The sequence below is a fragment of the Drosophila sulfurigaster genome, chromosome 2R (genome assembly GCF_023558435.1).
Source record: "Drosophila sulfurigaster albostrigata strain 15112-1811.04 chromosome 2R, ASM2355843v2, whole genome shotgun sequence".
NCBI lineage: Eukaryota > Metazoa > Arthropoda > Insecta > Diptera > Drosophilidae > Drosophila > Drosophila sulfurigaster.
In genome coordinates, this window is record NC_084882.1 from 10,537,159 (window position 1) to 10,551,312 (window position 14,154).

At 36.6% G+C, this 14,154-nt stretch overlaps 6 protein-coding genes across 7 annotated transcripts in view; 4 read left to right on the forward strand and 2 right to left on the reverse strand.

The window, feature by feature from the left end:
* Positions 1 to 1,631, forward strand: part of LOC133839034 (uncharacterized) — a 112,698-nt gene extending 111,067 nt beyond the window's left edge. The window contains 1 exon segment of the mRNA XM_062270343.1: positions 650 to 1,631. Within this exon segment, the coding sequence (XP_062126327.1) occupies positions 650 to 873 (224 nt within the window). The 3' untranslated portion in view covers positions 874 to 1,631.
* Positions 1,632 to 2,547: 916 nt separating this feature from the next.
* LOC133836072 (armadillo-like helical domain-containing protein 3) lies at positions 2,548 to 5,416 on the reverse strand. The gene is made up of 6 exons (XM_062266365.1): positions 5,204 to 5,416; positions 4,920 to 5,127; positions 4,409 to 4,862; positions 3,960 to 4,334; positions 3,314 to 3,894; positions 2,548 to 3,254 (listed from the first exon to the last, which is right to left on the reverse strand). The coding sequence occupies exons 1-6, from the start codon at positions 5,255 to 5,257 to the stop codon at positions 2,800 to 2,802; spliced, it is 2,127 nt and encodes a 708-aa protein (XP_062122349.1). The 5' UTR covers positions 5,258 to 5,416; the 3' UTR covers positions 2,548 to 2,799.
* Positions 5,417 to 5,721: 305 nt separating this feature from the next.
* Positions 5,722 to 6,717, forward strand: LOC133836074 (ubiquitin-conjugating enzyme E2 N-like). The gene is made up of 2 exons (XM_062266367.1): positions 5,722 to 5,873; positions 5,933 to 6,717. The coding sequence occupies exon 2, from the start codon at positions 6,003 to 6,005 to the stop codon at positions 6,456 to 6,458; it is 456 nt and encodes a 151-aa protein (XP_062122351.1). The 5' UTR covers positions 5,722 to 5,873; positions 5,933 to 6,002; the 3' UTR covers positions 6,459 to 6,717.
* A 524-nt stretch (positions 6,718 to 7,241) lies between these two features.
* LOC133836073 (iron-sulfur cluster assembly scaffold protein IscU) lies at positions 7,242 to 8,441 on the forward strand. Its single transcript, XM_062266366.1, has 3 exons — positions 7,242 to 7,431; positions 7,635 to 8,103; positions 8,177 to 8,441. Exons 1-2 carry the CDS (start codon positions 7,345 to 7,347, stop codon positions 8,010 to 8,012), a joined length of 465 nt encoding a protein of 154 aa, XP_062122350.1. The 5' UTR covers positions 7,242 to 7,344; the 3' UTR covers positions 8,013 to 8,103; positions 8,177 to 8,441.
* Positions 8,429 to 9,483, reverse strand: LOC133836075 (vasotab-TY1). Its single transcript, XM_062266368.1, has 3 exons — positions 9,342 to 9,483; positions 8,604 to 8,801; positions 8,429 to 8,547 (listed from the first exon to the last, which is right to left on the reverse strand). Exons 1-3 carry the CDS (start codon positions 9,367 to 9,369, stop codon positions 8,489 to 8,491), a joined length of 285 nt encoding a protein of 94 aa, XP_062122352.1. The 5' UTR covers positions 9,370 to 9,483; the 3' UTR covers positions 8,429 to 8,488.
* A 1,702-nt stretch (positions 9,484 to 11,185) lies between these two features.
* Positions 11,186 to 13,133, forward strand: LOC133837493 (protein PFF0380w-like). 2 transcript variants are annotated; one of them, XR_009893813.1, is made up of 3 exons: positions 11,186 to 12,002; positions 12,084 to 12,622; positions 12,698 to 13,133. XR_009893813.1 is itself a non-coding variant. In XM_062268272.1 (2 exons), the coding sequence occupies exons 1-2, from the start codon at positions 11,363 to 11,365 to the stop codon at positions 12,308 to 12,310; spliced, it is 867 nt and encodes a 288-aa protein (XP_062124256.1). In that variant the 5' UTR covers positions 11,186 to 11,362; the 3' UTR covers positions 12,311 to 13,133. The 2 variants fall into 2 exon arrangements, 1 of the variants encoding a protein (XP_062124256.1); XM_062268272.1 differs by having other exon boundaries at positions 12,084 to 13,133.
* Positions 13,134 to 14,154: the final 1,021 nt, after the last annotated feature.

Genomic DNA, 14,154 nt, shown 5'->3' on the forward strand with positions numbered 1-14,154 from the left:
TTTGAATTTTTATTTTAATGTATTTTGTGCACTAATCTATTAAGTTAACAGTAGAAGTTACTTTTCTGTATTTACTTATTGTAGCTTTTACTATTTAGCTGGTTTTTCTCTATTAATCTATTGGCTCTGCATGTTTTTACTACTCATAATTAAGCTAGAAGGTGGCAGAAAATAGTTTTAAATATAACTTTAATTTGATGAGAATCAAAGAACTAGTATAAGTGTACATTTGAAACAACTAAAATTATTATATTGATTTTTTAATATCTTAACAGCTTTCATATTACTTCCAACTACGCTTTTCACAATCTGCTAAATACATTCATTAAAAACTTACTTAACTGCAAGCAGTTTTCTACTTGAAAGCTTGAGATAAATACTCTCAGCAATCAAATTATTGTTTGAATGAAAAAATGTAATGCATTACTTTCGTTTATCGTTTTACCTATACTCTCTTTTGCTATCTGATCCTTTTATCTGACTATGGAAAATATAACACTTGAGCAACACCAAAATTTACATTTATTATTATGCTATTCTAAAAACAATTACACTACACCACAACACCTGCAAGAAATCGAAAAAGAAAAATATTTGAAAAACCGTTTTACTAAATATTCCATTTCCATTATTATCATTTCGACAACAGGTGAAACTATGCTCTCGCCACTCGTGATGTGTGGTCCACAGGGCCTTGAGTTTCTGGTGCCGGTGACACTCAATATACCGCATTGTGCCGGACGCACCGCATCGCTGGGCCTGGCACTGAAGGCCACCGACAGTGAGAAGAACCTGCACACCGAGTGGGACAACATCGATCTGCCCAGCAATGCGGCTGCTCACACGGTGTCCGTCAAGGTGGATCACTTCTAGGCAGTACTACAGTTACATAGTTTTATATAGAACGTTAATCATTCTCACATTCACACTCACATACACACTCATAAACATTGACGAACCCAGAATTATAATCATTAACAAATTGTAAATAATATCATGATATTAATCGTAAGCGAAGAATTCCACGACAAGGCACGAGAGATGAGCACAACAAAATAACTGAAACTTAGGCATTGCTTATAAAAAAAACACACACAAAATCATTTTATTTAGTATTGTTTGTTAATTGTGCCTTTGCTTCTGAACCAAGTGTCGAATAAGGAATATACATTGATACTATATCTTAGCGAACGAGCGAATATTGATGGACGAATCGAAAAGCAACATAATGAAAACTGTGTAAAAAAAAAAACTGTTTAGCATTTAGGTTTATAAACAAATTGTATATTTTAAAGAAAATTATTTACATATTATTACTTCATATGTATTTTTACAATTTTTTACATAATTTTAATCCAATTTTAATGAGCGACTTGGCAATTTGCACTTTGCTTTTAATCCCACTTGGATTGCATTGAAAATGTTGATGATGTGCAAATTTTGTATACAAAAGTTATGCATACGTATATAACCTTATAAAATATGATACTACGTTTAGTCTATTGAAGCGCCTATATAGCAAACAATATAATTATTATTATAGCTCTATATATACACACTTTTTGTAATAAAAACGAAAGATAAACATATAGAAAGCTTGGGAAATAAATAAAGGAGCAACATGAATTATATGCAATTGAAGTTTTTAAGACCAATATTCCATAAAATATTCTGGATTATATATTGCGAAATTTAAATGGACGAAACAAAAAAAATCTGAATTAATTTGGTGAAGAGAAAAACAATAAGTAAGTACTTAATTTAATAACAAAATAGAACCCTTTGAAATTGTCTTTATCATAGTGAAGAAATAAACAAAACTTATTAAAACTTTCATCCATGATCTTCACTATTAGAATCTTAATCTTGAAAGCGAATTATGTTTCAGTTCATTCCTAGATGACAACAAGCATGAGTTAAGCCTGTTTTTATAGCTTTATTTAAGAACTATGACTATCAATTTCCATTAAATAGATTTTTCCATGGAAAACTAGTTAGTATTTCAACTATCATGGATGACTTGATCACATTAAGGACTATCACGATGTACTTTGTTTGGTTCCCGAATAACTCAATGCTTTCAATGCTGATTATGAAATCAAAAAATCCTAAATCCTTCTTGTTATTGAGGAAATTTGTTGTAACTCGACAAGATCCATTCTGATCCTGGGGCTTTATATATAAAAATTATTTTTAAAAAACCAAAGAACTTTCCGTGCATGCTAGTGCTTTTCAAGTTATCCTGGATTTTTAACTGTCGGAGTCAAATTTTGTATTTTTCATTGAATTCCAGTCGATAGTTTATTCTTATCAACCTCGAGATCTATTAAAATTCTGCTCTTCAAGTGCCCCTAAAAGTAGGCATCAAAGGTTATAGAACTTACGCTTAATTGCTACACACAAAATATTAAATGCTTGCTCATCAATCAGTCAATCAATAGCAAAGTTTATCGTTTCGAAAATCATCTTTATAAAATGTAGACAAATATGTGAAATATATTTTAAATACATTCATAATGATAAATAGTAGCGGTAGGCAGATACGTATTCGTATGTATTTGTAATATATTGTAATATGTATATATATGTACGTGTATAGTTGATGTATATGAATTATATATGTATGTATGTAAGTGCACTGCTTGACAACGAAAAATAACAAAAGCTCGGCAAAGCACTTTAAATCTTAAAGATTACATCGAGTGTATGCTTTCAGAGATTGAATTGAATTAAGGATACAATTACATAACTATATGATCCAGGAAACAATTTAACAGCAGTCTTTCAACTAGTCAGCTCCTACGTGGACGATGTGCTCGTCGTTGTCGCCGTCACTGCCGATGTGCTTGTGGATGTCGTTGTTGCTGTCGCTGTGGTTGTTCCAACTGCAGCTAAGAGCACCTCCTGCTCTGGTATAACGGAGACAGCCTCCTTCACATAGCCGTAAATGTGTTTGCGTGTATCGTTGACCACGTCACGCACCATGGCCTGAAAGAAACTGCTGTGCAGCGGAGCCTCAGCATAACGCTCGTACTGATCCAATGAGTACTGCAGCTTCAACGTTAAATCATAATTCTTGCGCACAACATCGAGTATTTGCTCCTCTGTGGGCGTGGACAAACCCTGCTCGGCGAGCCACTCCTTGATCTTGTTCTGGAAATGCTTGACAATGGCCAGTATATTGACCAAGGCATTGAGTAGCTTTATCACATCATCTTTGTATTCACATTCCGGCATCGTTGTATAGCGTAAGACTTGACGAAAGCGAAATTAGATTAAAATGTGTTCATAAGCAGGGGCATCTCTAGCTTACCCATGGCATGGATTTCTGTAAAGACTTTTTCCTCCCGATTTAGCTCATAGTAGAGTTCGTCGTAGCTGTTTGTGGTAGCCAGGAATGTGTCGCCAAATGTGATGAAGAGATTGAATATGTTGACCACTTGAAGCGACAAATGGAATATATTGCACTTTTTGACCAGCGTCTGTTCCTGATTGACCAGAAAACGCAACAGACCAATCAACGCTGACCACAGCTCCTTCCACGGATAATTGAGGCGAACGCGACAGCGTTTCTGATAGCAGAGTATGCGATGGATGACCCCAATGCACAGCAGATACAACTCCATGGGAAACTTTTTCATTAAATGCGACACAATGAACTCCACCAGCAGATCGAGCAGCGTGGCCGCCAGGGGTTGCGATTTGCCTACACGATCGATGTTCAGCTTGCGATGTCGCATCTGGGCCCGATGCAGCATAACCTTAAACGTCAGATTGTTATCGTGCATCATAGAGTTGGCATACTGATCCTCCGATATGCAGGTGAGTATGAGAAAGCACAGCTTCAAATTGGCGATGCTCGACTCGTTCTTATTGTCCTGCATCACAATTGAACTGCTCAAAAGGAGGATAAATATTAAAATAAATCAATGCAAATCTACCTATCTACGAAGTATTACCAATATTGAAAGACTGCCACTAGCAAATTTGTGGGATACTGGGTCATATCAATGATGGGCGCATTGGCCAAATCAGGCGTCGGTTGCGTCAGACTCAATGTGTTACTGGGCGATGGCGGCGCACTCGACTCCGCTTGTGTGTGCGCCAGAGTTGTGATAAAGTTGCGATTAAGATGCACTGCCTCATAGAGGGCCAGCAGTAGCCCATTGTTAGCCTTAATCTGCTGCACACGCTCACAGCCCTCATCGGAGACAAACATGTTACCAACCATGTTGGAGAGCGAGGAGAACCACGATGAGGATTGCACATTGTTCAGACTCTGCATGTATTGCCGGCAGAAATCGATCAGTGACTGTGAGATCATTTGTCCATATCTAAAAAAAAAAAAACAGAAAAACAGTGCTATAAAATATATGTTTCTTATCTTAAACAGAATGAATCAGGTTACCCATTCAATGCCAGCTCATCGGCCAATATGGAGAGCTGTACCACATATGGATTGGTGGCCTCGTGCTTGCGATAGTTCACCAAGATCGTAAGCAATATGACAATATCATGGCCATGCTGTGTGCGAAATGTGGGATCGCTGAGCAGGCGCACAAAGGCATCGAACAGACTGTGCATCATCAGATATTCGAAAAGCACATTCTGGCCAACATCGGTGCCCGTGACAAGAACGAGCAACAGTTTCAGGCACATGAAGCGCGCATTCTCGGTGACATCGCCGAGCAGAATGCGATTGCAGTATTGCATGAGCAGCTTCAGCCATTCGTCCATTGTTTCGTGGCCAAAGATTTCATTCAAGATGTTCGAGCTGGGCTCTGTGTTGCACTTTTTATAGATGCCATAAAAAAGGGAGCACAAAGTTTGGAGGCTGTTGACCAAACGCTTCGGATGATCCTCTGGTTAAGAAGGGAACACAGTTACAATTATGGATAATGAGTAGATTGGCAGCTCACCCTTCTCCGTGTCGAGCATCTCGATACATTTCTGAAAGAGCGTATTCAAATTTGGTTTCACCAGCTGGAGCTGTTCGCTGTTTAACTTGCTGACTTGATCCTCGAGCGACTCGAAGTTCGGCTGCAGCAAAAAGAACTCGTTCCAGAATTCTGGACTGTCCGCACTGGGATCCTCGCCGCGACACAACAGCTCATATATGTAAACAACCTACGCATTTGAAATCAGAAATTGATTAGCAAATTTTTTTTTGGGAGTTTTAATTGAGCCGAGTCGCATTTCAAACCTTTTCCTTGGGACGTTTCGTTGAGCCGCTGCCACTTCGTTTTCTTGATGTCATTTTGCCTGCCGTTCGAATAAGTTAATCGTAAAAAAGATTATGTTTTCTTTGGAATAGTTTTTATTCGAAGAGAGTTAGGAGTCAGCCTTTTGTTGCTATTCTTGCTGGCAGTTTGACATCGGCTCTAGTCTCCAATACACGTTCAAGCCACTCAACAAGCACTACGGCCGAGACGTGTAAGCAGCCACTCAACAAACAATGGACCTTTACAACACTGCACTGTGCAGCAGCTCAGCTGTTAATAAATTTTACTCCATTTATGAATATCTAATTATTTCGTTAACATTTTCGTAAGAATGGCAACATCGATCATTTTAAAAAATTATTACAATTTAATAAAAAAACATTACTTAGTATTAATATTTGATTGTAAATTAACCATCGCTATTTTTGCTATAAAAAATCGATATACCGATAGTGCCGTGATGTTGCACCAGTTCTATCAGCTGTTGTGCAATTCGATTCCGATTACTGAGCTAGTTTTTTGTTCAAGTTTTAGGGACACAGGCTGGCGAATTTGCTTTTTACACACAAAAAAAGTAAAAGCTGATTAGTAATAAAAATTTCTAACAAATTTATTATTAGTTGATCAATATAATCGTTCGGCGCTGACCAGGTGCATAAATACTATACTTGCTACGCACTCAAAAAAAAACGAGGTTATTGTTTTTCCAGAGTGAACTCGAAAGTTTGGGCAAAAGTTGCAGCAACTTGGGGCGAGAATAAAGAAAAAAAAGAAGAAATCATGTCCAGTTTGCCACGTCGCATCATCAAGGAGACACAGCGTTTGATGCAGGAGCCGGTGCCCGGCATCAATGCCATTCCCGACGAGAACAATGCACGCTACTTCCATGTGGTGGTTGCCGGTCCAAACGATTCGCCGTTCGAGGGAGGAGTCTTCAAATTGGAGCTGTTTCTGCCCGAGGATTATCCGATGTCGGCACCCAAGGTGCGTTTCATCACAAAGATCTATCATCCGAATATCGATCGCTTGGGCCGCATTTGCCTTGATGTGCTGAAAGACAAATGGAGTCCAGCGCTGCAAATTCGCACCATACTTCTGTCCATTCAGGCGCTCCTCAGCGCCCCCAATCCCGATGATCCTTTGGCCAACGATGTCGCCGAATTATGGAAGGTCAACGAGGCCGAGGCCATTCGCAATGCTCGTGAATGGACTCAGAAATACGCTGTCGAAGACTAAAGGCTGAAGTTAACACATAAATCGATTGGAGTTTGGGAGCCGGTTGCGAAGCCGGAAAAGGAGATAAGGATGAATACGGATGCGCAACAGCTAACTTATTTTTTAGGGATCTGCGGTTAGTTCGCTCTCATCCCGCTTAAACGAGATACGAATTATCTTCTTTTTTGTAATACACATTTTTTTGTATTTATCGTTGTCGAGGATATAAAATGGCGGTAATAAATAATAAAAATCTAATGATAATGCTATAATAAAAAAAATAATACGCAATTTGTTTTTTTACTTGAGAATCATATTTTATAGGTGTTACAATTAACATAATTATATTGAGGGGTGTTTTTCTCTAGTCGAGACCCCGCGTCTTTACACCTAAGCTTCAAAGTATATAAAAGGAAAGCAAATAGTTGGGCGGGTTTTAAATCATATTCATTAACATATGTAGATTTGTAGACACCTGCTTTTAAAAGAAAGCAAGTTTCTTTTGTTTATAAAAAAAAGAAGACAAACAAATAAAAAGCTCCTTTGCACAAGTTCAATGCGAATGTTCCAAGAAACCAGTTCGATAAAAACTACGCGGTATGCAGTGTGACCAATAATAAACTATTTGTCAGGTCACCATAGGTGTTATGCGCTTTTAAAAATGATAAGTGTGCTATTATTTAAAAATATAACTAAATAATTGTTAAAAATGCATCATAATATTTATCTGTGGTGAAACATCACTTGCATGCTATAAGAAATCGATAAATCGATAATTGTCCATCTCTAGAATTCATGTGTTGATTCGGCTCTCCATATCGTGTTGTTATTTCACAACAATTCTGTCAGTATAGTTGATATCAGATCTAAATCATTTTTTTTGCGATAATACATATTGTTGGTGAAAATGTCTTTGATCCGTCAATCCTCCCGATTGCTGACTGCACAGCTGCGTAGAGTACAAAGCGTGCCATGCGCTATGTACCATGAAAATGTAAGTGGAAATAGTACTATTTACTATAGCAGGGCGAAAGTTCTTTCGTAATATCTTTCGTGCTATTGTATACTATATACATATGTACATATGTATGTTTACAGTGTCTCTTGGGTTGATGGCAATACGATTAAAGATAACAATTACGTGCCGACAAGTGACAAGTGTCAATTACTAGTTTTGTTTTCGTATTTCCATTGCAGGTTGTTGAACACTATGAGAATCCGCGCAACGTGGGATCGCTAGACAAGAAGGACGTGAGCGTTGGGACGGGACTCGTTGGCGCCCCGGCATGTGGTGATGTGATGAAATTGCAGATCAAAGTGGACGAGAATGGCAAGATCATCGATGCCAAGTTCAAAACATTCGGCTGTGGTTCGGCAATCGCCAGTAGCTCGCTGGCCACCGAATGGGTTAAGGGCAAGTCCATCGATGAAGCTGGCAAATTGAAGAATACGGACATTGCTAAGGAGCTGCGTTTGCCTCCTGTAAAGCTGCACTGCTCGATGCTGGCTGAGGATGCCATCAAGGCTGCTTTGGCTGACTATAAGGTCAAGCAGCAGAAGAAGGAATCGAATTAAATCGAATTATATTGAACATTGATAACAACTATTAATCTATAATGTGTATGAACAAATAATCTGTTCTACTATATTATATTATTGTTTATAAGTAAGTATGAAGTCTAATTGCGATACTGTCCATCAATAGCTCTCTAATCTCTTTCAATTGTCTCGCCTTTCAGTTAGACGCTTGCGATTTATGACCAGTGAGTGAGCGAAGTGTGTTTGGAATATAGAATCATGATGTGGATTTGCTGGAACTGATCTTAACTGAGCGATGTATGAATGTGAATGATGTGTGTATGGACTGTCTGCGTTTTGGGGGAGTTAAAGAGCTGGCTTAGAGCCACATTAAATTTGAAGTTGTCGAGTGCAAATTTAAGCTTGTAGAATATTATTATATATGTATACATTATGAATAAAACTGTTTCCGATTTTCAAAGAGAAGAGTACTTTTATTTGAATGCATAATAATAATTCATTTGGTCATTAGATTAGGAGAGACGCACACTCACACCGCCACCGCACTCGCCCTTGGACTTGATCTCGAATGCTGCAATTAAAATGAATTTAATAATGTTTGTATAATGTGAATAGTCAGATTCTTACGATCGTCGGCGTGCTGACAGTTGTAGTTGTCCATGACGCACTTGCTGCCGAAGCTAATCAATCGCTCCTTGCTGCTGTTCTTGGCCTTGGCGCAAACAGGTTCGTAGGTGTCTCCGCAGGATCTGTTGCAGGCATTGGTTGCCGGCTTCTTGGTGTCCTTGGCGGGATTGGCCAGGACGAACGCCAACAAGCAGAGTGCTATTTAAATAAACATAAGTTTTAATGATTAAAATAATCGCAAGTTAATTATCAACATAGACAAACACATACACACATACATGTTTGCCTTTGTTTTCACTCTTATACGACACACTCATCAATTCATAATCTTGTTAGAGAGGTCAGTTTGCTGTGAACTACGCGAGGTGTTTTTAAAATCCCAATTAAACGTAATACATTATTTATTATTATCTATTTGTTGCACGCAACAAGTAAAACTTCAATAATAGAATATGCTTTAAATTGTTTGATATTTTAAAATTATACAAATATTATATCTCGGTTTCATAGTCTATAAATTTACATTTTATACTACAAACTTTAATTATTTTTCTCTCTAAATTTAATTAAATTATATTTTTAAAGTCAGTTTCTTTACATTCGATTATTGTACTAAGTAATTTACAAAAATTTAAAATATTTATCGACATAATCAGACATAATCAAACATTTTTGTTAAATTACTTCTCCCACTTTACAGAATATTTCAACATAATATAATATATAAAACCAAATTACCAAGGAAAGTAAACAGAGTGAAACGCATTTTATTCCTCGAATTCACGATCAACACAACACAACAATATTTTAAGCAAAACCGGCTTTGAGACGAGTTAGAATTGAACTGAATTCTAGACTGTGAGATTTATCACCTTTATATACATGTCAAGCTCACAAATGGAACAATAGCTGACAAGGCACACACACAGATACAATTGCTACACATACAATATGTGAAAGTATAGGTACTATTTGCTTCGAAACTGATGGGAATCACTCATCCCACACACTTTAATTTGTGTATATAAAAGTGGATAAACATGAAGTGCATTCTCACTAGTATGGGTAGCTACAAATTATAATGGCGGGGACAACGACTGCGACTGAATCTTCTGAATGGAGGGAGGTCAGTTAATGGAACTGGGAATAGGCGGCGTTTGAGCGACACGCGTCGAGTTCTGTCATTTAGTTTAAAGCGGTTACCCCGACATTTTGGCCCCTCTTGTGGGAATAGGTACAACAAATAATATACTTTTTAGTATGTATGTGGGTGTATCATATGTAGTATACTTAGGATGATACAATTGCCAATTACAAATTAAATATTATACAAAATGCAAAGGCGTTCGATTTTATTGACAATTTATTCTCAAATTTGTTACAATTGAAAGAAAGTCTACTATACAAAATTATATAAGTATTAATATGAGTTGGATTTGGAATGAATTTGAATATTACTATATTTATAGGAAATTTGCATGCGAAATCTAGATTCAACCAATTTACACACATTTGCATGGTTATCATGTGCACAAAACGGGAATCTGCCCCTTGAATCCAGTTCACGTGACACCATTTAAGCTCAACGTACCTAGACTTCCATTTAATGGACTTGTTTATCAAACTTGAGCCAGCAGAGATTGACAGACTCAAAGATATCCTGTGCAATGTATAAAATTATTTAAATCAATATATAAAATACAATTGTGAATAATATCTACCTTTGATCCAGTAATGATCGAGTTGTTTTCAAATCGTTTGAAATTATCTGTACATGGAAATATTGGATACCTCCAGTAGAAATAACCTTGCAGTCGTCTTGCATACGTGGTATGTACTATGATAATAATTAAAAAGAATTTACCATGGTAGAGGCTGATGTCACGTCGGTCGTTAGATTTACATTTATAAACATACAAATGTATATTATTAGTGCTTAAGATGTGTATCACAACACATCTTAGTTTTTATAATAGAAAAATAAAAGCTTCCGCAGCCGTTAGTCATATTAGACATCACACTATTAAAAATCGTCAAACAAATTCAAGCTTTTTTTTTAATTACTAAACTGAGTTATTCTATTACTTGACATATAATCATTACTTAGAATAAGTAAAACCTATTGAATAATTGTATGATGCAAATATAATGTCAATGTAAAAGTAGTTTTTTTTTTCAAATAACATAGAGTATTTACATTTATCGAACTGTTAAAGTATCTGATATTTAAATTACACTTTCGTTAATCGATTTTTCGAACTGCTATAGAATCTGACATTTAATTGCTTCTATGGAGAGAAATAATTAAATACATTTCCTAAAGGTACAAAACTACTGTAATACCCTTCTATCATATGGATAGCGAATATTAAAAGTAATCTATAAGTATTGTGGCTAGGCATTAACCGCCACACTCAAAATGCGGCTAAATCTAGCCTGAAATGACTAGAATGAAGCTTTTTATAGTACAAAGTGTATCGGGTCCAACACTTCACAGAGAGACCGTATATGTTTGCTATAAAAAACCATGTACGGTATTTTTACAGTTATCGAGGCGGTCACATTGCCTAGCAAATCTGTTTCACTGCGTCATTTTTTCACAAACGTTTGACAATATAATTTCACAATAAAGCAAAAGAGTAATTTGAAAACGTAAAGTAATTATTTTAAATACATAAAAGGTAAAGTACAAGGTTATCGAGACATTGAGCACATATTAGTAAACATTTTACCTGCTTGCAAAATACGAAAAAACCAAAATGGAGGAATATAATAAATTGGTGGCTCAATACGATTACCAATACCAATGCAAAACGAATGTTGATGTAAGCAGTAGCTCCGCCAGCGACAGCAGTGACAGTGAGTCAGAAAACAACATAACCTCTGGACTAGTCGAGCTCAACAAAAGCATCAAGGGCAGGAGCAGCAAAGACAGCAACAACAACGCAGACAATGTAAGTGGAAAGCGAAAGCGGAACAGCGGAACTGGAACACAACGATTACCAACAAGGCGTCCGGATCCAAACGTATACAACAGAAATGCTTTGTTGGCGCGAGAGAATCGTCGCAAAAAGAAAGCGTACATGGAAGCAGTCGAAAAGGAATTGGACGAGACACGCAGCAAAAACAGATGGTTGCTAAAGGCGCTGAAAAAGCAGTTAAAAATAACACAAAAGCTAAAAATGGAGTGCGATTACTTGAAAACTAGTGTGACAACCCACAAACCAAACAAGATGTCCAGATGCTTTATAAGCGATATTCCAACAGCATATAATCATCGTTCCGTCTCGCCAGACGGATCATTAATTTCAACAAATTCCAACAGTAGCGGCAACAGCAACAACAATGAGAACCAGATGGACAGTGAATTCATAGCAGATATACTAAATGTCGACAATGGTAGTGTAGCTGATCAGCAATATATTCAAAATGAGACGCCTTCAAGTTCATGGAATGATTTTATTGATAATTTATTAACAGACTATCAGCCAACGCCCGAGTATGAGAACGAGAATGCAGCCAACTATTTGGACCAGAGTTTTGTTGGTCTTGGAGATCTGGAGGCGCCGCTGGAAACCCCCTGCTTTTTAAATAAGGTTGTCAGTCCAATCTGGGAGTGGAGTGCAAGTTGCACGCCGCCTTCGCAGTTGCTCCAGGATGACAATTTCTTGGACTTTGATGACACCGCACGCATTGCAAGTCTTTAGATGTATTATCGTTTTTTTTTTGGTCGTCTTAAGTATTTGTTAATTTAGTATCATACAAATTTTAAGGTGTCGAGAATCTCGACAATTTTATTTTGTGAATCGATATAATTCTTTCCATGTTCACAAATTTTGATTTCAATTAGTATAGTGCCTTATAGAGGAACTTATGATAGAACGCCACGCTCACTGAAGAGGACATTTCCTTTCGACGTTTGAACGCTGTTCCATAATTGCAGGCCTGCGTTTTGGAGGCGCGTTGGATTCCTATATTATTTTTAGTTGGTATCCAGCTTGAGTCAATCAAATTGCAAGGTGGGTTTCTTCGAACGATCGCGGTTGCAAATGAGTTCCAAGTGAGACTATGATGATTTTGTCCCATTTTTTCAGTTGCGGCCAACAAAATAAATTCTTTCTTCGGAAGCACTCCAAAATGGAAGCAGACAATGATGCATTGAAGGCGTCACAGTCAAGTGTATAAAATACAATTGAGTTCAGGCGTTTAAAATTTTGTTGTTAAAAAAAAAATAGAAAGAGTTTACTAATATATTTGGCTTCTGAAATGTTTCAGCTATTTTCGAATCAAGCATTTGATGTAACACATTGCGTTGATTCAGTGGAGAGTGAGGAGGCTTCGAACTCCGGTATGTACTTCTATCATAACTTCTGAAAAGGCATCTATCGTATTTTAATTATCATATTTATATATATATATATGTTTTGTATAACATTGGAAAGAATAATCGATATTATTTCATATCTATGCATTTGTTATAAAACTCCAAAATAAAAAAATAATTGCACAATATTTGTGTTTAAAATAAAAGTTACTTCGTTTTATTTATGTTGCAATGGAAAATTGAAATGTTAGTGTTTCTTGAATGAGATTATGAATAAGTTTTCTGAGATACCAAAAAAGAATTTTTAATAAATTGTATTTCGTGCAGTTCATAATTTATCATCGGCATTGATACAATGCGAAAATATTCTCATGTCCTAAAATTTGAAGTTAGTGGAATTCTTTTGGAATATCGAATTCCTATTGTTTATATTCTATTATATGGTTTCTTTTGTCTTGAAGAAGATTTACAAATCTTGATTTCAGTTCCTATCTAGAAAAGACCGTCAGTCGGTCTGTTCGTTTGTCCGTATGTCCACCTAGATGTCAGCGACTATAGGAGATAGGGATATACTTTTTTTTATAGTATTTGTAATTTTCGCTCAAAGATATAGTTCGCCTCAAATTTGTGCCAGCCGAGAAATTTTTGATACTTCCAATGATAACAGAATTTATGATTCCTGATTTGATTGCGATCGAATAAAAATTGTAGAAGTTATTTAAGAATTACTTTTGTATGGAAAAAGTGCCTACAATCGGGTCTTAATTTCTTTAGCGGAAAATCTGATATATTTTTAATGAATTACTATCTTACCATTTTTAGGTATATTAGTTTCGTATATATTAGAATATGTCCCCCCTTCTTACTTGTTTAATGTTGCAAATATTGTCTGAAAAAATATCCATCGGTAAAAGATTAAGACTATGGGTCATAGCTTAAATATAAGGTTGGCAAAAAAGTCTTGCGGTATTTCCGATAGGTGTCTTTGCGGGCGCGTAGTTCTAGTTCTATTCGTCGCATCGGTTCATGCTATACCTTTTTGGAAAGCTCTTTCCATGTGTTTGATTTATTGTTGTTTGTTTCGAGTCTTTCGTGAGTTATAGCGTCACAAACATGGAGCAAAATAAAGAGAAAATACTGCATATTTTACAGTACTACTACGATAAAGGCAAAAAATGCAACTCATGCTGCCAATAAAATTAGTGCAGTTTATGGACCCGATACATT

Coding starts and splice junctions, on each gene's coding strand:
- LOC133836072 (XM_062266365.1), bottom strand. CDS start 5,257: ATGACATCAAGAAAACGAAGTGGCAGCGGCTCAACGAAACGTCCCAAG. Junction 4,863..4,919: donor GATGCTCGACACGGAGAAGG/GTGAGCTGCCAA, acceptor CTTCTTAACCAG/AGGATCATCCGAAGCGTTTG. Junction 3,895..3,959: donor GTGGCAGTCTTTCAATATTG/GTAATACTTCGT, acceptor CCTTTTGAGCAG/TTCAATTGTGATGCAGGACA.
- LOC133836074 (XM_062266367.1), top strand. CDS start 6,003: ATGTCCAGTTTGCCACGTCGCATCATCAAGGAGACACAGCGTTTGATG.
- LOC133836073 (XM_062266366.1), top strand. CDS start 7,345: ATGTCTTTGATCCGTCAATCCTCCCGATTGCTGACTGCACAGCTGCGT. Junction 7,432..7,634: donor GCGCTATGTACCATGAAAAT/GTAAGTGGAAAT, acceptor TTTCCATTGCAG/GTTGTTGAACACTATGAGAA.
- LOC133836075 (XM_062266368.1), bottom strand. CDS start 9,369: ATGCGTTTCACTCTGTTTACTTTCCTTG. Junction 8,802..9,341: donor CACTCTGTTTACTTTCCTTG/GTAATTTGGTTT, acceptor TTATTTAAATAG/CACTCTGCTTGTTGGCGTTC. Junction 8,548..8,603: donor CTGTCAGCACGCCGACGATC/GTAAGAATCTGA, acceptor TTTTAATTGCAG/CATTCGAGATCAAGTCCAAG.
- LOC133837493 (XM_062268272.1), top strand. CDS start 11,363: ATGGAGGAATATAATAAATTGGTGGCTCAATACGATTACCAATACCAA. Junction 12,003..12,083: donor TATACTAAATGTCGACAATG/GTAGTGTAGCTG, acceptor ATTTATTAACAG/ACTATCAGCCAACGCCCGAG.